General features: G+C 40.1%; 1 protein-coding gene across 14 annotated transcripts in view; it reads left to right on the top strand.

Annotated features, from left to right (window-relative positions):
* The window catches only part of mycbp2 (MYC binding protein 2), a 301,458-nt gene that overhangs the window by 161,575 nt on the left and 116,185 nt on the right, over positions 1-23,698 (top strand). For 9 of the 14 annotated variants that reach the window (XM_042066141.1, XM_042066068.1, XM_042066086.1 and 6 more), the window contains 6 exons: positions 7,954-8,051; positions 8,320-8,436; positions 18,442-18,582; positions 21,285-21,509; positions 22,347-22,479; positions 22,560-22,682. In XM_042066141.1, the coding sequence (XP_041922075.1) occupies positions 7,954-8,051; positions 8,320-8,436; positions 18,442-18,582; positions 21,285-21,509; positions 22,347-22,479; positions 22,560-22,682 (837 nt within the window). The remainder of the gene's footprint in view (positions 1-7,953; positions 8,052-8,319; positions 8,437-18,441; positions 18,583-21,284; positions 21,510-22,346; positions 22,480-22,559; positions 22,683-23,698) is intronic. The other 5 variants (XM_042066077.1, XM_042066102.1, XM_042066135.1 and 2 more) reach the window with 2 other exon arrangements.

A 23,698-nucleotide genomic window follows, 5' to 3' on the forward strand; every position in this document is an offset into this window, starting at 1 on the left:
AAAGAGCAATAAATTCCCATTGAGTTAACATTGACCGCCTTGGCGGCAACTTTTAGCATTATGACGTGACCTGCACCTGAAAGCAATCAACAGCTAGTCCGCTGCAATCAATCTTTCCACCACTGGAGCTGTGAATCTTCTGAACGTTATAGAGCTGGTAAGTCCCGCCCTTTCCGCTGGACCTCTAAATTGAAAAATCGTCAATGCAAGTGAATGTGAGAAAATAATTATTTTCTGGTCCCGTTTGATTTGTGCCATGAATGTGAACATATGTTGTCTGTGAATTTTTAATATAAATTTTCGTGTAAAGAATGCTACAATTGAGCGGGTAGAAGTTTGATGCGGTTAAACTTTGTGTGAGAGCACTTTGTGGACTACAACTTTCCGCTAGACGACAGATCACTAGTTTCCCATAACAACCATCAGTTGGTCGAGATGTAGAGGGTTATTAAGATCGACTTTGAACACAGTGAACCATACAACTTTACAATCACACTGTATCGTAGTGTTAATGTGTTGAGTGAAGCTAGACATGTTTCAAATATTTTTGTTACCATGTGTGTTTATTCCTGCCGTTACAAAAACTAGCATCTCAGTTAATGTTAGCGATTAGAGCTAGCTCACGTCACAGGCGACATGTAGTCTTTCTAGTTATGTCTTTTCCACAACTGATAGCCGAAGAATCATATACAGTGGGTCCCCGTTAAGTTTGGACGGGTTCCTTCAGGAATCACGATCCCCATTTTCTCAGCAGAAATGGCACAAACGGCAGTTGACACAAACAACCACAAGGTGTCACTTTGGAGTTCTGCCACTACTATTTTTGATGCGACTTGACTTACTGCTTCCATGATGCAGTTTCCAAGTCAGTAGAACAATCAGAGAAAGCTGAGCCATTACCAAACATATATGATAATACAATAGCGTGAGTTTATATATCTTATACCCTATTTGTCACGGTTACTTATAGATTTGATAGTGTAACGATAAGAGCATAAGAGACTTTCAGCGGGGGCACGGAAACTTAATTTGATCACGGTAGTTTAAGCTTACACTTGACAAAACATTCTAATATGAAAATGTAGATGCAATTGTTGTAAGATGGTGCAGCTCCTTTAAGAAAGCACCGTGCAAAAAAGTAGACGTGCTGGAGCGAGTCATATTCAAAATGCAAAAAATAACACCGCAGATAAAACCAATTATCCTCATTCATTCCAACCGCAGCATGCCTGCTTGCCGACGTTTAAACAAAATATATCAAAGCACCTTTTGCGTTTGAATGTAACACGAAAAAATGTTTAAACAGCTGGACAAATGATTTAGCTAATTGATTATAGCCTGTACACCAGCAATTGTTGAACATTTGGAAAAAGATCGCTCAGCTGTTGCCACAGTCATAGGCAATGTAGAAACAACATGAGAGCAGTACACACTTCCCCAAATGTGGATGTTACACTGTCATAATCTACCACCAGCCTTTTGGCAAGTTGAAAAATAGATGACTTCTGTGAAATCTCTGCTTTAAAGCAAGACCTAAATGAGAGGAGTTGTGTTGGGAATGTCAGTGCAATGTCCATGCTATAATGGTCTGACAAACGTACTGCCTTTTCAAGCAGTTCATCATCACCTGCGAGTTGAAGGATCATAGGACGTAAAGACTCAAACACATAACAAGTTTCCCGCATGCTTGCACATCTTTGGGAGAGCTGACTGATTATGATGTCCAGAGTTGCATTAAATACCTGCACTTTGAAGTATCTCTCTGCATCGGTTAAGCCTTCATCTTCCGATAGTTCGTCAAAGTGACGCTTCACTCTTCACATTTTCAAATGTACTCTGAACCCCCATTTATTTGCGAGTGTCTGCGCTGTAGCCTTGGCCTGGTCAAAGGCACGCAGGTAGTCAGAAAGGACCGGTATAGAATTTTCCAGCAATTGCATTGCGGGGGTAGCGACGGAGGTCACAGGCCCTGGTGCGACTGCACTTGCTGCACCTACTAGGCCTAGTTACGCCACTGCGTGGAGCGCTAATGTGTCTACTGTAAATCATTCATGTGTGAAAGTCATTAGGCTGGAAGCGCTAATGTGTCTAAGCTCATTAGTCTACTTTCAATAGGCCTACTGTACAGCCTGAGAGGGGGAACATAACCTATAGCCTTGGCTACTGTAGAGTAGGCCTACAGTAGGCTACTGTAGGCTAAACAATCAGTTGTGAAAGTCTGCAACGAAAGTTTCCTAATGAAAGCGCTAACGTGTCTATTGAGCTCATTAGCCTACTTTCAATAGGCCTACTGTACAGCCTGAGAGGGGGAACATAGCCTACTGTAGAGTAAACAATCAGTTTACTTAGTTACATTTGTTTAGTTAAATCCAGTTTTCTACTCTATCTCCATGATATGCTTAGCCTATAGAAAGACGAAGTCGGGAAAGTGCTTCAGAGAAAACGTATTTATTGAAATAATGAACAGTCTACATTCTACAGTCTAAATTTAAAGCACGTTGAATCCCTGGGAAGATCTGCGTGTTGTGCGGAGGAATTCGTTGATCTTATTGATGCAGTCCTTCAGTTCACTCCTCCCCATAGCAGGGAACTTTCGTTGTAGTGTTGAGACCACAAAGTTTTTCACATTTTGCGGCAGTGCTCGCTTGCCCTTTGCTCCATCCCATTTGGTGGTTTTGCTCCAGGCTTTATAGTGTTCCTCTGTGACGATGGACCTGAAGAGCAGGCATCCGTATCTGCCCACTTGGCCGTAGCTCTGTTGGTGAATCTTAGCGTGGTCTTCGGGACCAACATCACGCATTCAAGCAGTGAGAAAGGCAGTCCGGGCTCTTGGCTGGCACTTTGGGAAGCCCAGATTTATCCCAATGACCCGGGAAAAAAACAAAGAATTGCGTCTACGTCAAGCGCAAGAATGGAAGACTGCTGGTGAAAAGTTTGATGATGTTCTCTTCACCAATGAGTCAACAGTGGCATTGGAACGTTTTGCATTGCAGTGCTGGAGAAAGACAAACTTTAGGGGCATGGCAAAACCTAGAGTTAAGCACCCAGTCAAACTGCACGTCTGGGGTGGAATTTCGCGTTGTGGCCCGGGCCCACTCCTCATTTTTGATGGTATTATGGATCAACAGTTTTACGCGGAAGAGATCATCAAAAAAGTTGCCGGTCCATACTTGAGAGAGCGTTTCCTCATGTCTACACATAGATTCTTCCAAGACAATGATCCAAAACACACCGCTACCAGTGTCAGAGCCTGCATTCAGAGTGAGGGGATCAACTGGGTGCCAACACCGGCAGAGTCGCCGGATCTGAACCCCATAGAATTAGTCTGGGCTTCGATGAAACGATATATTCACACATTGTATTCTGCACAGTCTCTACACGTGGAGCGCTAATGTGTCTAGGCCTACTGTAAATCATTCAAAATGTGTGAAAGTCATTAGGCTGGAAGCGTGTCTACTGTCAGTGACTAATGCGAGAAGCGGGTTCTGTGTTGTAGGCTATGCATTTTTCCGACACTTGGCTGCAAGCTCCCCTCCCCCACCCCCTTCTTTCACAAGCAGTGCAGCTTTCTGAAGCGGTGCCTTTTGAAGCTAATGTAACAAATACCACCAATATTGTTGTGTGGCAATAAAAGTATCCAGGGTTTGCGCAAGTAGCCTAAATAGGCCTATATAAATAAATTAAGGACATACAATCCTTAAAGCTTAACGTAGCCTACATGTAGATTAATGTCCCAAAACGTCAACAAGTCGTTTTATGCGCTCATTATATATGGATTTCTATGAAACGCCACGAAAACATGCGTGCGCAACCAAGAGGCAGAAAGCACCATAGAACAGCATAGAGCAATGCAAAAGAGCAAAAGAATGAAATGAGTTTTTGTGCTGACAACTGCACCAATTCGAAATCACGATGGTTAGAGAATGTTAAATATGTTCAATATCCCTAACGGAATGCATGTCTTCGCCAAAAATGACAATACGATGTTATGTTAATAATGCAAATGAACGGCACACTTTGAAATATAGTCGGAAATGAGATGTTATCATCATTGAGACAACAGGGGTATACAATAAAATCCGATTGTAGCTTACAGCAGCCGACTATTTAGGTTAAGTTTATAACGTTGTGGACAGCCACCAAGCGTCTTCTGCCCCACGGCACAGTCTTGAGTGACCGGATTCGTTTTCCTTTGTCATATGAATGCTGTCATTTTGTTAACTTTACTGTTAAGGAGATGCTGTAGGCAAATGCTATATTTCAACCTCGTTAGTGTCAGAACTATTCACAAGGTTTCTGGGCAGCATTTTTATGTTCTGTTAGCAAGCGAACTTCTCATGACTACCGACAAAGTAGCCTACTGCCAGCTGACGAAGCTCTCATTTTAAAACATTACTGAGAGACAGGCACTATACAATCAAGAAATCTTGCCACTGAATCCAAAACTATGTTTAACATTATGTACAAAGCTTAGGCTACAGTGGATTAGCATGTTGCAGGGGCTGCTAAAAACAGAAACGCACTGAAAACTCGGCCAATCACAGCCCTTGCTGTCGAATGCGCCGTCCAGTTCGACCGTTGAACGCCACAGCGGACTATGCTGCCCCCAAGCGGCTGCAGTTGTACTTACATGTCACCCAGCTGCGTGAATCACCATTATCGTGAATGAAGTGTCAATTTTTAACGGGGACCCTCTGTAATATACTGTCAAACTCGTAACATGAAAAATTATATTAAAAATTCACAGACGACATATGTTCACATTCATGGCACCAATCAAACGGGACCAGAAAATAATTATTTTCTCACATTCACTTGCATTGACGATTTTTCAATCTAGAGGTCCAGCGGAAAGGGCGGGACTTACCAGCTCTATGGCCTGCCGTGATACTTTACTTGCTCGTAAAACTCTCCTCCAGAGGCACATTTCTCTAACTACAGACAAGGTAAGTGGTCCGATTTTTGGTTTGACTCATTTATGTCGTCAAACATTATGTTATGTAGCATTCTATACTATAGGCTATGTATGAAATGATAGGTCACAAGTAGCCAAACTCGGTAGTTCTAACGTTCGGGGAATAGTTAAAGTTAGCACTTATCCTATCCGTTGATATTTATTATGTAAGGAAAGTTATGAAACCCACCTAATCCACGTTAATAAGTCGTCACTTTAAATTGACCGGTTAAGCTATAGGTTTCGATAACGTTAGCTAATGACATTCAAACGTCGCTCCCAGCTAAGCACTGACGTTAACGTTACATTTGCTCACTAACCAGTAGCATTTTAACTAACGTTATACTATCTGGCTCTTGATAACCTGTGGAAAGGGACCTGATGAAAACCTTACTGTTTGAAAACAGACCATATGACCAAAGTATTGTTAAAACACACTACAGAAGTTGAGGTATAACGTTTGTGCTGTCAACATAGCTACAGAGTATGTTTACTTGGCCTAGGCTACTCATTTCTGCATTATTCTGGCCTATAAATTAAAGCTTCCCAGTTGGTGTAGGCTACATCCTAAAGTAGGCCTACATTGTAATCTGTAGAAAAAATGTGGACAGACCTAGCAAGCTGTAAGATATAGTGTAGTTGTTTATCAAGATGCTTAATATCAGAATGGTCCATCCTTAAGACTCAGTTTATGATTATCAACAGCAACAACACACCCTTTGCCTACAAAGTGTTCTAAGCTGTTTACTTTAAACTGTTTGGCTATCAACTATCCTTAAACAGAAATTAATAAAACACAAAATGTTGCTTTGTTTGCAGTGAAATACTATAGGCTAGTATATTTAACTACCATTACAGATTTATGGTGCAACAACCTCACTTAAATATCTAAGTTGTATTGAACAATTGTACACATTCCATGTTTTTGGTATAACTCTAACTTGTTTGCTTTTGTCTTTTAGGGACCAGACCAGTGTGGCGATGACCGTGTATTACATTACGTGTGTGCCTGTCTGTGTGCACATCCTGCCAACCATACATCACTGACATTAACACTAACATTAATTCCTAAAAACATATCTCAACATATCTGCACATACCTTTGAACTATAGATGTAGATCTGAGATCTACACTGAGACATTCTGAGTATTATATTGTTGCAGGAGGACTATGCCGACAACTATATGAAGCATGCATACATTTGAATCATACCTGTGCTGTGACATCTGTGAAACGTAGCTGTGCTGTTAGACGTCTGTTTTTAGACCTGAGCTGTGCTGTGTGAAAATTAAGATTCTAACCTAAGTTCTGTCTAAAACTGATCATCTGAAGGGCTGAATCTTGTTCTTCAGTCTATATCACCATCAAAAGTGACCTATTTATTACAATTAACTGAGACCTCTAGCTCTTGCTGCCATTTTAGAATTACCACTGATAAATAGATCTGTCTTAGGATAATATGATTGGCATTATCAAGTTCTGTATATATATACACACACACAACTGTGATTTTTTTTACTTCAAGCTTACATTGGTTGTTAAGTGTTCATTAGTGTATTCTGAGTATCATTCTGCTGTATTAAAACAAAGAATGTTGATCAATATTGAATTAACAATTTATTTTTACTGACTGTCATATATTCTAAGCCAACATCTAATCAAGTAAGTGTTTTTCAAGAATACTGGACACGTCTATGTAATCTGAATAATCATACTGTAAGTAATTTAATGTTATACACAACATTTTTTTTGCATTTACATGAAATGGTAATTCCCTGGAATTGCATTTTCTAGTTAATCTTATATTAAGATTAAAAAATCTATTTGGTATTGTTTTTAGTATGTAAAGCCTTATCTAGCACTCTCTCAAAAGATCATTTCGACTTAATTTAAGAAGACTTTGACTTATTTTAAGGAGTCTTATCAAGACAAATTTAATCAATGTTATTAATATTATATTAAGATCAAACAATCCATTGTGTATTGTTTTTACTTACTGACTTAGCTAGCACTCTCTCAAAAGATTTGACTTTGACTTATTTTAAGGAGTCTTATTAAGACAAATTTACTCAATGCACTGGCAGACAAATTTGTTTGTTTTTAGGACAAATTTACTCAATGCACTGGCAGACAAATTTGTTTGTTTTTAGGACAAATTTACTTAACACACTGGCAGACAAATTTGCTTGTTTAATAGGATGAGACGTCTTAAAAGAAGTCAAACTGTTCTTAAATTAAGTCAAATGATTTTAAGAGAAAATGCTAGGTAAGTCTCTTTGTACTGAAAACAAGACCAACTAGATTTATTGATCTTGGTATAAGATTAATAACACTTAGTTAGATTTGATCAGATAAGCAGTTTTTGCAGTGTATAGACACTGATCTAATACTCCATTGAAAGAAAACAAGCAAATTTGGCTTCCATTGTGTTAACAAATTTGTCTTGATGAGACGTCTTAAAATAAGACTTGAGTCTTATTGCTTGGCGCTAATACAGATAGTTCCGGTCCTTGATTATGATTGGCTGGATCGTGTTCGATACCGTTGTATAATCCGGCACAACCCCACACATTGATCGCATTTCATCCTAAATTACTGCACTACCACAACATGATACAAAAGTTAGAGTTGCTGTGTCTATGTTGCTTGGCAACCATTCTGATAGAGGAAATATATTTCTTGGCAGAAGAATGATTATCTATGAATAAATCGTTACATTTCACGTTGCTGTGCTTTTGTTTTATGAAATCGTATGTATTAATATATGTAGTAACCATTTTAGAAAAGCAATAAGCCACTCGAGTCCATAGGTTACACTGATTATAGAACAGCTAAGCAGCTGGGGGTTTTAGGCACGATGCGTTAGCTGTTCTATAATCATTGTAACCTGCGGCCTCTCAAGGCTTATTGCTTAAATAATTTCTACTTCAGAATGTTCAGAATCCCTGACTCTCAGAATTCTCTTTCTCAGTTGTCATTGTCTTATCTGCTTCTTTAGATGCAGGGCTTGAAGTAGAAGTGAAGGACCCACCCAAAGGCATGATTCCTCCAGGGATACAGATGGTGAAACCAAAACTAGAGCCTCAACCAAGCAAGGTTATCATCCAAGTGTTGTCATTTGCAAAAACAATACCAACTAGATTTTTTTTGATCTTGATATAAGATTAATAACATTTGGTTAGATGTTATTAGATGAGCTGTTTTTGCATGGGACACACAAGTTATATGGTTAATAAATTCATGGTTTGAGCAGAATTTTAGAGCAGCTCAAATTACACCCTGTTAGTGTTGGTCAGTGCTAGTTTATTCTGCTTTTTTGTCTGAGTAGTCTGTCTCATCTGTTTCCTTTCTTTGATTCTTTCAGGTCCGCAAATTTGTAGCTAAGGACAGTTCAGGCCTGCGTGTGCGTAGCCACCCATCTCTGCAAAGTGAGCAGATAGGCCTAGTCCATGTCAATGGCACCATCACTTTTATTGATGAGGTAAAGAGCACCAGGTTTTTTTACTTGACATATTCCATACATATTTTTGAATATTCTTTATTTAGAAGCATAATGGTTCTATATTGGGATCTGTGGTTTTAATAACGCTTCTACACCCAGGCCTGATAGAGTTCAGGCGTGGTGCCTGAATTCAGGCTTGAGCTTGGCCATGTACAGTACGATGTCAAGAAAGGCTATTCTCTATATTGTCTTTGAATGTATTTGATAATTTCAGGCACAGATAATTTCCTGTCTATCAGCCCTGTACACCTACAATAATAATGGGACAGTCCCAATAGTTCTTGAATTTTTTCATTATTGCTTTCAAATGTTACTCATTTACATGTTTTCAATATAAAATCCCTCAACAAATATATTTCTGCTTTGTAACTTTCTCAATTAAACTGACACACTGGTGTCCAGAAATTGCTGGTTTGCCTTTCAGCTGTTGCAGTTTAAACTGTCACTGATACATTGCCTGGTTCTTTTGTCACTAACCAGTTCATTTGTGGCACTGCTTGTGAAAAATGCACAGCAGCCCACCTTCACACAGGATGTAGTGGCAAGGACACTGTGAGGTGGTGATATGGTGAATGACACAGCAAGCAGATGTGGATTGTGGTGAAAAGTAGTGCAGATTTATTTACAGTGCGTAATAAAAGAGTGACCTGACAAATAGCAAACAAAAAACTCAACAGGTTTTCTATTCAATAGTAAAATTCTCAATGAAATACTCAAACAAGCTGACACATCGAAAATGCTTCTCCAAGCCTCTTCTAAACCCCTCCAGACTCATCCAAACTCCTACTGAAGGCAAAAAAGCCTCCCTTTAAATAAAGCTGGCCAATGTAGCGTTAATTGGTAGATACCAAAATGACAGGAGATGCACAACCCTGTCATTTCCAGCACATGCACAATCACACATGACAATACATACATGGAAACAATAAATCAACATACATTTGACCATCAATAATACCATTATATATCCATGATAAAATGTTCATAACACTGCAATATTATTTTAACAGCAAGCACATAGCTCATAGCCCACAGACCATCAAGTCATGGTTGCCGGGACTGTGTGTGGTTGAAATTGTTAGAAGCTAGTGTGGGTGTGCATATAAGCGTGTTTCCGTATTTGTTCGCGTAGAAGAAACATAGTCAGTTGAAATGTTGTGGGAAGGGTCAGGGGGGGCTACTTTTTCACACTACTAAGCACAATTGAGTCAATGAAACATGGAATCCCTGACCAACATAAATAGAAAAAAACGTTTCATAATCAAGAAATAAACTTGTCTCATCAAAGAACTAGGCATTACAAAGGTAGTAAGGGTGTAGTGGTGTTATTTGGAATTCTAACACTATTGTTTAAATGGAAGGCTATCTGTTCAAGACATAGTTGTGCCAATCTTGTGAAAGTTTATCAAATTTAACATGCTGTCTTTGGATGCACATCAATTTTCTTGAAACTCATGACCAAATGAGTCACCGTAAGTGACACATTTCAAAACTGCTTGGACCCCAATGATCACTGTTTACAGAGACTAGTGCAGTGTCCGTTCAAACATGCTATTCCTGTAGAAAACCCGTAGCCGTATTTGAAAATATCACTGCACACAGTTGGATAACACTACGACCAATGTTTACTGACTGATTCCGGACTTCAACACTGCAACACTGTCGTCATCTGTTTAGCTCGCCTCTGGCCCGCCTATATCTGATACAGCGATGTGATTGGTGCAGCTCGGCTCCAAGGGCATGGGTAATGAGCATCATTTCTGATTGCCAGACTGACTCGCTGAGCAAATTCAAATTGTGCTCTCGCGAGAACTCTGGATTTCCAGGGTAGGTCAGAGGCCAAAGGCCTCAGAGAATAGATGTGTTTTAAGGTGTTGTTTGAACACGCCTAGTGAGGGTCCAGTGCGTAAATGGAGGGGTAGCTTGTAGGGGTGGGAGATATTGTCTGCGATAATATTGTGGTTGTTGTTTTAACGATTTGCAAAATGACATTATCAATTATTTAAATTACTTATGGGGGAGGGGGGGAACGCTCAAAATCACACATTGAAACCCCATACATTCTGTACATCCAGGAGGTGTATGCAACAGAAGTGAGAGAAGCCCTTAGAAATTTCAACAAACACCCCTGTGTGGGTGGCCATTGAAAAGAAAGATGTCAAAGACAATTCACTTCCAGCTCTTCTTTTCTCAACACCTGGAATGCCTGTAAAGACAAAAGTGAATAATTCTTAATTGTTTGAAAATATGGCAGCAAATTAAGAACTGGGACCTGTATCTGGGGCCTGGGACCTGTATCTATGCTCCAGTGTGTCACAAGGCTAAAAGGCATAGTAGTTTTAAAAGATTTGTACATTGACAAACATTTTGCCTCATTTACTCAGCTAAAAGACAAGTTTTCCCTTCCATCAACACACTTCTTTAGATACCTACAAGTTAGAACTATGTTCGCCAAAACCTGCCTAATTTTAAATCCCTCCCTGAGGAAAGCAGGGTTTATAGCCTTTTGCTTGGCCCACCGGATTCAAAACACTTGATTTAAGATTTTGTCAAAGTATTTTTCTGAACAAGTGAACTATGCCACCTACTCTTTGAAGAAAGCTTGGGAAGACAACACACCTAATTATCGTTATCGTCAAAATCACAAAAAATATTGAAATATTATTTTTTGTCCATATCGCCCACTTCGATCTATTATCGCCATATCCCCTACTATCAATATCTTCTGCATTTCTTATCCAAACAACGTCAAACTTGGCACTGCACTTACTCATGCCCGTAGCGAGAGACCTGGCAAGCTTGATTCCCTATCATATAATGGAAGGTCGCTCCAAAGGTGCATGGAAGACAAATGCTCTTTGACAGGCTGATGACGGGGCTGATTTTTCTTAAAAGATGGAATGGCGGCATTAAGAGAGCAAAGAGGGCGTACCGGCGTATATTGCAAAAAAATAAAATCTAACCAAGTGTTATTAATCTTATATTAAGATCAAAAACTCTATTTGGTATTGTTTTTAGTATGAACAGACTTACCTAGCGCTCTCTCGAAAGATGATTTTGACTTGACCTAAGTGAAAGTGTTCTTAAATTAAGTAGAGATGGACCGATATGGAATTTCAGGGCCGATAATGATAACCGATATTTATTGGTTTGTTGTGGCCGATACCGATACGATAGCCAATAATATTGCTCTTGAAAAATTTTTGTGAAAAGTGATTTGGGGACAGCATTTAATAAGCATCATTTAATTGCAGTAATTTTCCTACCACCAATGATGGACAGAACTCATAATAGTCATTAATGGTACAGCAGTCAACAAAATAACAGTAGCCTAGCCCTATGTGTGGCTCCTTTAAGTGAACCTGACGTCAGTGAATTGGGAGTGAATGGCTAGCGACAGTTTGAATCGTTTTCATTTACAGTGGGCATCGCTTTCAAATGGCCACTTCAGTCGCGCATTACGAGGCGTGAAGCTGCGTGAAACTTTAGTACCACTTTCAGCCACTGTATGTCGCTCTGCCACTGTACATTGCTCTGCCTGCCGCCCCTTCTGAAAAAGCTCGATTTACCTCGATTTAGGCTACTTGGGTGTGGCTTAAGGCTTGACTACACGGTGGTAACGGAAATCGAAATTTGCTGTCTACATTATTGTCAGTGTTGGGTTAACGCAACTACGCAAATCAAAACAGTGGTGTGATAATTGAGCCAGTAGAGAAATAACTGTTCAGAATTAATCTGTAGCCTAGGCTTCTGCGACGTTTTTAACAGGCTACGCTATAGAGGCTTAGACAACTATGACCCACGTTTTGGTTTCGTAAATTAATTTGCCCTACTTCTTGACTGCAATGTAGTTTTTATTTTTCTGTACAATAAACAAATACATCTGCTTTATGCCGCAGAATTACATTCATTTTTGGAACTTACATAGTCCAATGCATCGTTACACTATGTTAGTGTTTCCCAAAACCATAGTAGCAACGAACGTTCGCAACCACTATCGTAAAGTTGTGTAGTTACAACTACACCTCTCGACCTGTGGTAGAATGCTAGTAGAAGCTTAGTTCCAGGGATCTTCATGTCAAAGACGTCACTGACGCCAGTTATTTGTTTGCAAATTAATAATTATAAATATATTTAGGTTTCTAATTGATATTTACACTTCTAACCACCATACATCCATATTTTAAAATGCCCAAGGCAGAAAATACATAAATTAAAAGTCAATTTGCAGCCATGTGCACGTAAGTAAAAGTCACACACCTGCAGATAATAATAAGGTGGTGCGCACTTTTTGACGAGTCAGCTGAGAATATGTAGCCTTTGGTTTTCATGGGGGGGGGGGGGGGTCCTTGTTAGTTTACGCAAGGGGACAGGGGACTGGTAACTGCTGTGCAACGGCGGCTGTCATCTGCCGGCCTTAACGCAATGAGCCACAGAAGTATGTGCAGGTGCCCGTTCACGTGCTACTAAACGTCATTAACCACCTTAGTCCAGACTACTGAAGTTTGGAAACTATAATGGTCCAAACTTACAGTACTATGTAAGTACGACAGTTTTGGGAAACAGTCGTAACTTACATGTTAGTTGAACGATGCATCCTGTTAGTAAAAAGCTAACCTCCGTAGTTGTACGGGAAACGCACCCCAGATGAGCTTGTAGGCCATTAGCAATCTGTTTATTTTATTTTATGAAGCCTACACAGTAGATCACATGCCACATTCTCACCTTCAATAGACAGATGCAATAGCCATTGGTCAAGTATTGAGTATAAAGCAATTAAGATAGTACCCTATACAAAAAGTACTTCATACTCTCATAAAAATTCGTAAAAACGAATAGCATTTTGCAACTTGACAAAACACTGGATTAAATATTGTAGGCACAGGAGAAAACTTGTACATCCATTGGCCCGTGGGGAGATCACATGCCAGTTGCCTCTCCTTTCAGTGCTATGACTCGTTCGGCTGTGAGCTTGTTTCGCCAAAAAAAAACTATATAGATATCAATGCGTCTTTGTTCATGGGTTTGGCCTCACAGCAGAGGCTTAGACAACTATGACCCACATTTTGGTTTCGTAATTTGCCCTACTTATTGACTGCAATGTAGTCAATTGACTGCTTGACAGGTTATTTTTTTTATATCATTTTAAATGTCAGGGCCCTCGGAAGTCTACCAATGAAGTGTGGAGATGCATTGAGCCTCATAAATGGTGTAAAACAGTGATTTATTTGCATGGCTAGCCCGATGCCGAAGCACCACCATTGAAAAATAAACGTCAAACATTTTCTAAACAATACAAACAGAAAGGATGCAGCAGGCAGCAAATGTAGATGAGTCATTTCCAGTGGAAGAACAAAATGCTGAATGAAGCCCAAAGATATGACGGCATATCTGGCAAGTTGTTATTTTTTGAAGACGTAAATGGTTGGGCTATAGGCCTAGTTTGCAAGAAGGAGACATAAAGCGTGAGCATGCCACACTATTCACAGCTGTGGTGGCGGGGGGTAGGAGGATTAGTGTTAGCGCAGGATTTGTATAAAATTCTTCAACAGAAGGCCTGCCTCGAATGCAGGCTTGCCCAAAAAAAGGCCTGTGGTTTGCGCAGCCTACAGTAAGTAAGTCTTAGTGAGTTAGGAGTCCTCTAGACTTCTTTTCAGCTGTCTCAGAGGTGGAAAGTTGCGTTCGTTGGGGGCAGGGCCGGATTAACAATTCATAGACCCTTGGGAACAAATGTCTGATGGCCCCCAGCCAAAGTGAATCGGGCGGTCAGTTAAAGGAGAATTCCGGTGTGATATTGACCTAAAGTGTGTTGAAACATGATACCGAGTGTGAACGTATGTCTCATAGCCCATCTCAGCTTGTCCCCTGCACTCCAAAATAATTCCGTGGAAATGCATGGATTCCAGTTGCTGCTACTGGAAGAAACTGGTATCCATGCATTTCCACAGAATTATTTTTGGAATCTGATCCCTTATCATACCTGTTTATTCTTACTCGTCGCTCGACTTATCGTGACTAAATTCAAGATGGCTGCAAATGCTAAACTTTGTGAAGATACTGTCTGTATAAATCGTCTTGTAAGTAAACTACCAATGCTTTTTCAAAGTTCTCAATGTCTCATTTTAAATGTCAGGGCCCTCGGAAGTCTACCAATGAAGTGTGGAGATGCATTGAGCCTCGTAAATGGTGTAAAACAGTGATTTATTTGCATGGCTAGCCCGATGCCGAAGCACCACCATTGAAAAAGCTGTTGGTAGCATCGGCTAACTAGCGCCAGATTTTGGAGTGCAGGGGACAAGCCGAGATGGCCTATGAGACATACGTTCACACTCGGTATCATGTTTCAACACACTTTAGGTCAATATCACACCGGAATTGTCCTTTAATAGGCCTATCGTGAAGATTTAAGGCACAAGCGCATCTGTGAGGCCAAGCCTCACCAAATAGCCCGTTTGTTTACAACTAACATTACATTTAATTAAACTGCTTATAGGCTATGCCGAAATAGTTTCAACAATTTGAATATCAGTGTCAGGTGAATTAGGAAAAGCCTTATGGCTGAAAGCTGCTTGGGATCCCCCCTGTCAAGCAATAACCATACAAAAAGTTAAAAACAGATGACATGATGCGCGTCACTGACATAATGCGCAAATAATATAGCCTAGATATTCCAATATATTCGAATACATGTGTTTATTTTAGAGGGGATATTCAAAAGTCATTTTTGAGCAATTTTGACAGCCCTAGTCCACTGTAGGCTACGCCAATCGTCTATTAACACCTTCCACCTAACCCCGGTGAGTGGGGGTTGCTATAATGCGTGTGAAATAGCACCATTGAGTAGCCTATGCGAAATAGCCTTAAAATCGTTCCGGTGTTGTGTGCCTGCTGGTTTCTCCACCTACTGGTTTCCTTGCGCGTGCATGCGCTGCAGCAGTTGTCAGACATTCACAAACAAGTTGTTTTAGGCGGTTTGAAGTCGCTTTTCATACGCCATGAGCGCTCGGCTACTTTACAGCCACTCGGACAAAAGACATGTAAAAAATATATGTTTTGAAAACTAGCATTAAACTGGATTCGATCCCGCAAAAGCAACACACGCGTGACTCTCTCCATCCTGATTCCCTACTCTTTGAGCAAACTAATATGTTACGTGAATCAATGAACTATTGTAGGCTACCATTAATTAATAACGTAGGCAACACCCAGGTAACATGTTGTCCAGGCTATCTGAAACAAGGGGTTGCCTCTCATCTACAACAACTGGGTTACCTTGGGCTGCTACAGTCGTCAGTGCACTGTGCACAGTAGGCCTATGCTACTCTTTGTGGTTGATCAACTAAAAATAAAAGATGTATTTGGTGATGACGTTATTGTAGGCCTAGTAGACCTAAATTCTGAGAAATTAAATGGTACGAGAAACGATCTACATAGCGCACCAGACCGCGATTTCTTCAAGGGTTGAATGAAGGGAGTTTGCAAAAATTTGTGTATTTTTCAAGTCAATAAACATTCTTAATTTTCGAATATCTTTGTCAGGGAACATCTGACTTTTAAAAACCATAGGCCTGGTAGTCGCTCAGACAAGGAGTTATAAGATAAAGGCAATACCATTTGTGTCACCTAATGCAGTTAAGTGAATTAGCAAGATACCATCAGAAGGCAACAATCATAAAGCACAGTGCGCACGCGCGCTCTCTCTCCCCTGCACATAAAGCTGTCTGCATGTTGTAGGCTAGATTTGCGTGAGTTCTTTCTATTTGCTTTACTTTTGTGAGTTGCGACCACCTAGGCTATGTTATAGACGTTCTATGAGGTACCAGTGTTTAGCTGTGTCACAAAACAATAAACTTTGTCAGACTACTTTTAAAATGATATTCAGGGCTATATACATTTTAAACATTCGGGGCTGAAGACCCGACAAAGCCTTGCGTTAATTCTTCAGGTGGGAAGTTTCAGGAATTTTCATACGAGAGACACTCTCATTGGTGGTTAGTATATGAAGTAGGTAATTGACAGCAACATATCCAATCACATTATGAGAGATGCTGAATTTAACATAAACTGCGATGTTTGATTTTAAATGAATGTAAATTTAGCCGCGACTTTAAGCTGGCACACGTGGGTGCTCGATGTTTTCAGTGGGTGCCCGAGAGACGGAGCACCCACGGTATCGGCGCCTATAACAAGCGTATCTCGCGGTTGCATCCATTACAAACAAACGTGCAATGTGAACGTCTGGGATTGGGGAGAGCACTAAATGCTCTTCTGAATAAGCACGAAGTCAAGCCTTTAAATGAAAAACACTCTTTAATAATCAAAGAAATAAACGCTAATGAAGTAAACTTGTGACCATCAAAAATAGTTTATCGCCTGTAACTCCGTGATAACAGGATGTAACAGGAAGGCATTTGGCTGAGCAACGGAGGTTAATATGCTCTATATTTTGTCCAAATGATGTCTGTCTATCATCGTTGCACTCGGAGAAAACCAGAATGTTCTTCTACGGCTGCAAACGGTATTCACTCACCGTTAACCAAATATTTCTTTATTAGGGCAGGGCAGGCATATTTCTGGCTATTAAATTATTTCTAAACCAGTCTGCTAAAGTCTGTAGTGAAGTCTGTGTAGGGTTTTCCAGCTCCATTTCTTTTTACGAGACACCCTGCTCACTTGAGACCTGCCGGTTGTTGCAGCGTCGTTGCAGCGTCACTGGAAAAATACAAATTAAAGTTGCGTGATGCCGCATGATCCCGCGCGCGGACCACGAGGGAAGCTGGCCAAGTCGAAGCACTGCCCACTGTAGGAGTAAACACTCATAAACTGAATAAAGCTGCTACGCCCCAATGGTTTTATTAACTTATAATGATGACCTGTCTGGAACTGAAGCAGGAATGGTTAGCATATTTTCTTGGTAATATTACAAAACCCAAGCTAACGAAATGCAAATATATTACTAAAATTCAACTTAGAACTAGGCCTACTTATGTACTCGTCCCACCGAAGAGTTTGTTTATTTGTTTCCTCGACTAGCACGGTGAAGTGCAAACATACCAGCATAAGATGGCTCTAGATAGGGCTGGGCTCCGCTCTGCTAAGGTTAAAGAGGCGGATCATTCACGAGAGGATTTTGGGATGCACAGATTCAACGCAGATCCACAGATCTTGTTAGAATGGTGAAATATATTCATACCGCTGACATTACATTGAGGAAGACGTGTAGCCAGATGGGCCTTACATATGCCTAGTCCGGAAATTAGGGCTTTAAAAAATATCGCCGCAAATTATCGGCCGGAATTCTGTTATCGGACCGATAATAATATTTTCATTTTTTTTTACTTATCGGCCAATAATATATCGGCCGCCGATATATCGTGCATCCCTAATTTTATCAAGATTTATCAAGATAAATTTACTCAACGCTATGGGCTAATAAGCTTGGTTAAATAGTGTGGTGCAAGTCCAGTTAATGGCCTTTAAAGTTAAAAGGAGAACCTTAAAATCAACCCAGACTTTTACTGGTAGCCAGCATTAAGATATTGGTGTTATATGATTACATTTCTTAGTTTTGGCAAGATAAATAACTATCATTTCATGTAGTTTTAACTCGATCAATTAACAGTTTCCTGTTATATAAAAGTAAATAGAAAAGGCAGTCATGTGACTCCAGAAGTACCCCTTTTCTATTTTTTTTGGTTAAAGGAAACTCCAAAGTAAATTATATTTATTTTTGTAAGTGGTCAAAATTGAATTGTGGTCAAAATTACATTGTTTGTACTGGGAGTGAAATCACTGCATGCATACAGTGAACCCAGAAAGGTAACAATGAATGTACTCACACAACAAATGTAGCTCCTTTGTTTGTTTAAAGCGCACAGTCACAAACCAATTGTGTCACTTCTCAGGAATCTTGGGTAAGGATTGTGCTGGTCTTCTGGCAGTCACAGGAGCATAAGGCACTGTTCTGTTGCTCATTTCTTTTAGATCCACAATGATGATGGTGTGTGGCTCAGGCTGAATGAAGAGACAGTAAAGAAGTATGTTCCCAACATGAATGGGTACTCTGAAGCTTGGTGCCTGTCTTTTAACCAGCATTTGGGCCGGAGTCTTCTTGTGTCTGTGAACGTAAGTAAAAGCCTTTCCTCAAAGATGGCACATAGCTCCATGTGTTGTACATGTTGGAAAGGGATAACTTCTCGCTGTGTTTTAATGGTGCAGAGTTTTTTAGAATGTTGGGCTATTTGTGCTTCTTTCAGTATAATGTCTGTCAGTAATGATAGAGATGTTAAAGGGAAGCTGTGCACTGCAAAAAAAAAATATTTTATAAAATTTAACCAAGACAGATTATGATTTAAGATATTGGGGCGAAGCACAGGCGAAGCACTACTACTTGGGCACAGAGATGTCACGCAACACATGAGTGCCTTGTCTCTCTCGCCACAGCACGGACAATCCCTGTGCCTAAGTAGCTGTGCTTCGCCCCAATATAGTCCCAAGTCAATACCTGCCTGGGAAATCGCCTCGTCTTAATCTGCATTGCCATTTGTACTCATTGTGAATACGCAGGCCACAAGTAATCACAACATGCTAACATGCTAAGCTAAGCTAGTAGGGGCGTTGATGTTGATGTTCCAAAACAAGTAGCATAGCGAAATACAGTTTCTGTTGTGTTTTATTTGGCATTTTGTAAAATCCTATTGATTTCTGTTGGAAGACTCATTGCGCGTTGATATTACTGCGCCACCGTCTATGCTTCAGGCTCAAATATTGAGCGGAAGTTTATATGCGGTTGTGAGGTTTCCACAATAGCAAATAACACGGCTGGAAATCATACATTGCGCCGATATATTTGATTTTAATAATCAACGAACACCACTAACCACTCAGTGAGTTGCACAGTTTTGAAAACGAACGTTAACGAACGGTGTCCATTGTAGTTCATCCAAAACAAACCAGAGAAGGGACTCAAAGGGCTAAATACCAAAATGATCCTGTAATATAAGATTATAACACTTGGTAAGTTATCATTTTTTGCAGTGTAGACATTCCTCACCCGTTATCCAGACATGAATGAAGACATTTGAAAACAAAACTCACAGCCATAGGTTATTTTGAGAATGATGACTTTCTCTTCTGCATCGCCCTAACCGTTAAAACGAGGCATATGACGAGGTATTGCAACAGTGTTTACAGAGATACTGTAAGGTAAGCTGCAAAGATTAATATAGTATAAGTAGAGACCCTTTCATCAATAAAAACAAAAATAATGCTTGAACGTTCTATTTGGGCCCCAATCTACTTCCTCTGCATTAAGATAACATATGGAATGTTAAAAAGGAAGTCTTGTGGGGCCAACTATGATGCTGATAATGGAACTCTCTTGAAAGGGTCCATATATACTCTTTTGATCCTGTGAGGGAAATTTGGTCTCTGCATTTATCCCAGTCCGTGAATTAGTGAAACACACTCTGCACACAGTGAACACACAGTGAGGTGAAGCACACACTAATCCCGGCGCAGTGAGCTGCCTACAACAACAGCGGCACTCGGGGAGCAGTAAGGGGTTAGGTGCCTTGCTCAAGGGCACTTCAGCCGTGCCTACTGGTCGGGGTTCGAACCGGCAACCAGTAGGCCACGGCTGCCCCCGATATGCAGACTGTTGCGATTGACTGACACACGCGCACACACATTATCAAAATCATACGCCGGACGCTTTAGGCAAGCAAATTTATCTGCCAATGGATTAAAAATATATATCTTAACATGTAAGATTTAAGACAATTTGACAATACTAACTAGATTTTGAATCTTAATATAAGATTATAACACTTGGTAAGAAATCACTTTTTGCAGTGTGGGTCACTATCTGCGGGGGCCAGGAGTCCGGGCAAGGGGACAGCAACAGGCGATGGTAGGGCAGTCATAGGTATGGTACTTCAGGTGCGATGAGACACAAGGATGGCTGATGACTGGTAATGGTTTACCTCACAAGTGAGGTAAGGGGGAAGAAAGAGAGATATAGAGTGGGTTAGTATTACTATTAAGAAAGATGTGAACAGTATTAAGAAAGGTGTGAAGGGTAGCTTCTTTAGTATGCGTCATTGAAAGTTTGCACATTCTTTTAAAACGCACATCTTTTTCTCTCTCTCATTCTCGGAGGTAGCCTCCCGAGAATTTGCTCTGCTGCCGGCTTGTGCCTCCACATCCCCCAAAATGCTTGATTGCATTGCATTTTCCACATATTTCTAGCTACATTTTCATGTACCACATCAGCATTTTTGTTCAGTGAATCTTGTGTAAATTGCTTTACAATTACCGTCAGGCCCTTCACTCCTTCGCCCGTCTTCAACATTCCCAGTAGAATCCTCAATCTTTTTGGCCTCTATGTGTCCAGTTACATAGTCTCTTGGTCTTGGATTTTGTGAAATACATTTCTAAATAAGTCTTAGTCTTTATAGTCGTTATAGTCTTGTGCGACTTATAGTCCGGAAAATATGGTACCCTTTTGTATTTTATTGTCTGAAAAGCTCTGTATTTTTCATTATTATTGTCTTAGTCTTATTTCATTAGTATTTTTTTGTCTGACTTTTTTGTGATCTTTTTGTGATGTCTTGCCACAAAACCAATTGCCCTGTGAGGACAAATAATTGAAAATTTAAAATTGAACAGATCATTATCAAGAGCCTGCCATCTTGCATACCAGTCTCTTGTAATTCTCTGAAATCATATTCATCCCCAACATTTTTTGCACTTTAGACAGATTGCAGATTGAACTTGCAGCTCCTTTCCTGGAAAAGGAACTAACCCTGTGCACTTTGGTGTTTCAGGAGACCAGAATGCACGCGGATGAATTTGTTAAGGAGGCCAGTGGCCATCCCTGCCTGGAGGCCACAATTCAAGAGCAGAACGGGGTGGGCCTGGGTGGTGGACCTGGCTTTTATAAGGTAGTGAAGACGGGACCCTCAGGTCACAACATCAGAAGCTGCCCAAACCTTAGGGGTATCCCCATTGGAATGTTAGTTCTGGGGAACAAAGTCAAGGCGGTAGGCGAGGTATGGACTCCAAAAAACAAAATATATTATTGTGGCTGCAAAATAAGAACTATATTCTTCACTAAACTGCTTTTTTTCATTTCCTTGACCTTCTTGATGTTTCTGAAGTCACTGTAGTATCACTCTCTCTCAATTTCCTCTCTTGGGAAAAGAAAAGGAATCATGTAATTTTCACTGAAAAGCCTCACTTCACTTGTCTATCAAGAGTCCTGGCTTATGCAGCTTATACTCCCAGCAGTGACTTGGGTGAATGGATTTCTTTAATTTTACCTGATGCATGGCATCTATGATATGTATTGCAGCTACAGTGACATCTTGCTAATTCTAAGCTATTGATCTAAATCTGATCCCAAAATCTCTCCATCTTAACACACATTTTGTGTTCCCCAGACTGGCTCAATTATGTCACAATGGTGTATATGTTTCTTGGGATGTGATGGGTCATGCTGTCTCTGATGTCCTCTTGTCACTCAATCACAATCAAATGGATGTTTCACCAGTGTCTTTCTAGAATAGCCATTTCAAAGTTGATAGAACACAATAACCATTTGTGTCAATACTGTTTTACTGAGTTGCTGTTGTAATTGTTTTGTTGTTGAGTCTTTATGATGAGTGATGTGTTAAACTATGGCAGACTTTCTCATTTCCTATTCTTGCAATGACATCACAATTCTGATGTTTCATTAGACAAAGTAATTTGTGTGTGGTTAGAATTTTGAAAGTAGATTTCAGATAGTTGTGTACTGTTATGGGCACCATTATGTAGGAATGTGCTTGTGTTTGTGTGTGTGTGTGTTAGATTGTGGGGTCGAAAAAATGCTGTTGTCTGTGTGGCAGGTGGTGAACCCTGAGGGCACATGGGTCCAGCTTGATAAGAACAGCGTTGTAGAGTTCTGTGAGAATGATGAAGGGGAAGCATGGTCGCTTGCTCAGGACAGAGGAGGCAATCAATATCTATGTAATGAAGAAGGTAAGACCCATCAGAATGGCATTTCTCATCAAGGACGTAGTCCATGTTAGCTGGACTAATTATCCTTTGCTTTATCTCAGCAGAGCTGCTTGACCATGGAACACATACAGCTCCACCTAGTCCCTTCTCAGTCCAGACTTTTAATAGATCTACAGGATATAGTGGGGCTCAGGGTTTCGACTATGGCATCTCCAGCAACAAAGGTGAGAGAAACAGGTTATTTTCAGGACACTCTCTCTCAGTTGAGTCATCTTAAGGCCATCTTCTGCTTGAGAGCAGTAATAATGAGTATTAATCACAGGATTAAAGAATATCAAGAATCTGAACAAATTTAAAATAACTAGTCCTAATATGAATGAGAGTACAAATCAGTACACAAACAAGCTGAAGTGATGCAAGGTGATGTTCATAATATGATTACATTGACAATATCCAATTAATTTGGCAACATTTAATTAATTTGAATTCAGTTTTATTTAATTGTAGAATTCATGAAACGGAGGGGTCTTGCTTCATCCTTGCAGAAAGAAAGACACACAATGTGTCTTTCAAAATTATATTGTTACTGGCTTCAATAATAAATAAACAGCTCGCCACACAAATAGAACCTGCACAGCAACTTATTCCTTTCTGAATTTCACTTTAAATGAAGTTGCGATAAGTGAACGAACTACACGGAGTGATAAAAGACTTAAATCAGAAGCACAAAACCCATTGCCATTGGCAGTTGTCATTATACAGAATCATCAAACCTCCGAACGTCTGGGATTATTAATAAATAATCCATAGAGGGCATACATGAAGAAAATGGTCACTCATGAGCATTGAATATAGTGCTCTTACAATATAAGGTTAAGAGAAGCTGTGAATGAGAGAGCTTGGCCAGTGATCACTGCACTGCTGTAAAAGCAAATGTTTGTTTTTTTGCTGATTTTTAACCAAGAATGGAACTTCAAATGGTTTTTACCATTTTCTACAGAGTTAGATACATATTCCTTGATCCTTAAAATCCTTCAAAGTTTGTAATTTTAGGGGGAAAAAATCAAGGCCTTCTTAAATAGACATAAATAGACGTGGATAACAGAGACTAATGTTGAGAAGTGGTGATGCATTCAAGCGCCTCTGTCCGCTTAATTTTTGTTGGTGAGCTCTGTGTCTACATTTCAGTTATTTCTCCTAATGAAATACCGAGAGATTTCAATCATTTTAAGTCTCTTGG

This window comes from Alosa sapidissima, chromosome 2 (genome assembly GCF_018492685.1).
Source record: "Alosa sapidissima isolate fAloSap1 chromosome 2, fAloSap1.pri, whole genome shotgun sequence".
Taxonomy (NCBI): domain Eukaryota; kingdom Metazoa; phylum Chordata; class Actinopteri; order Clupeiformes; family Clupeidae; genus Alosa; species Alosa sapidissima.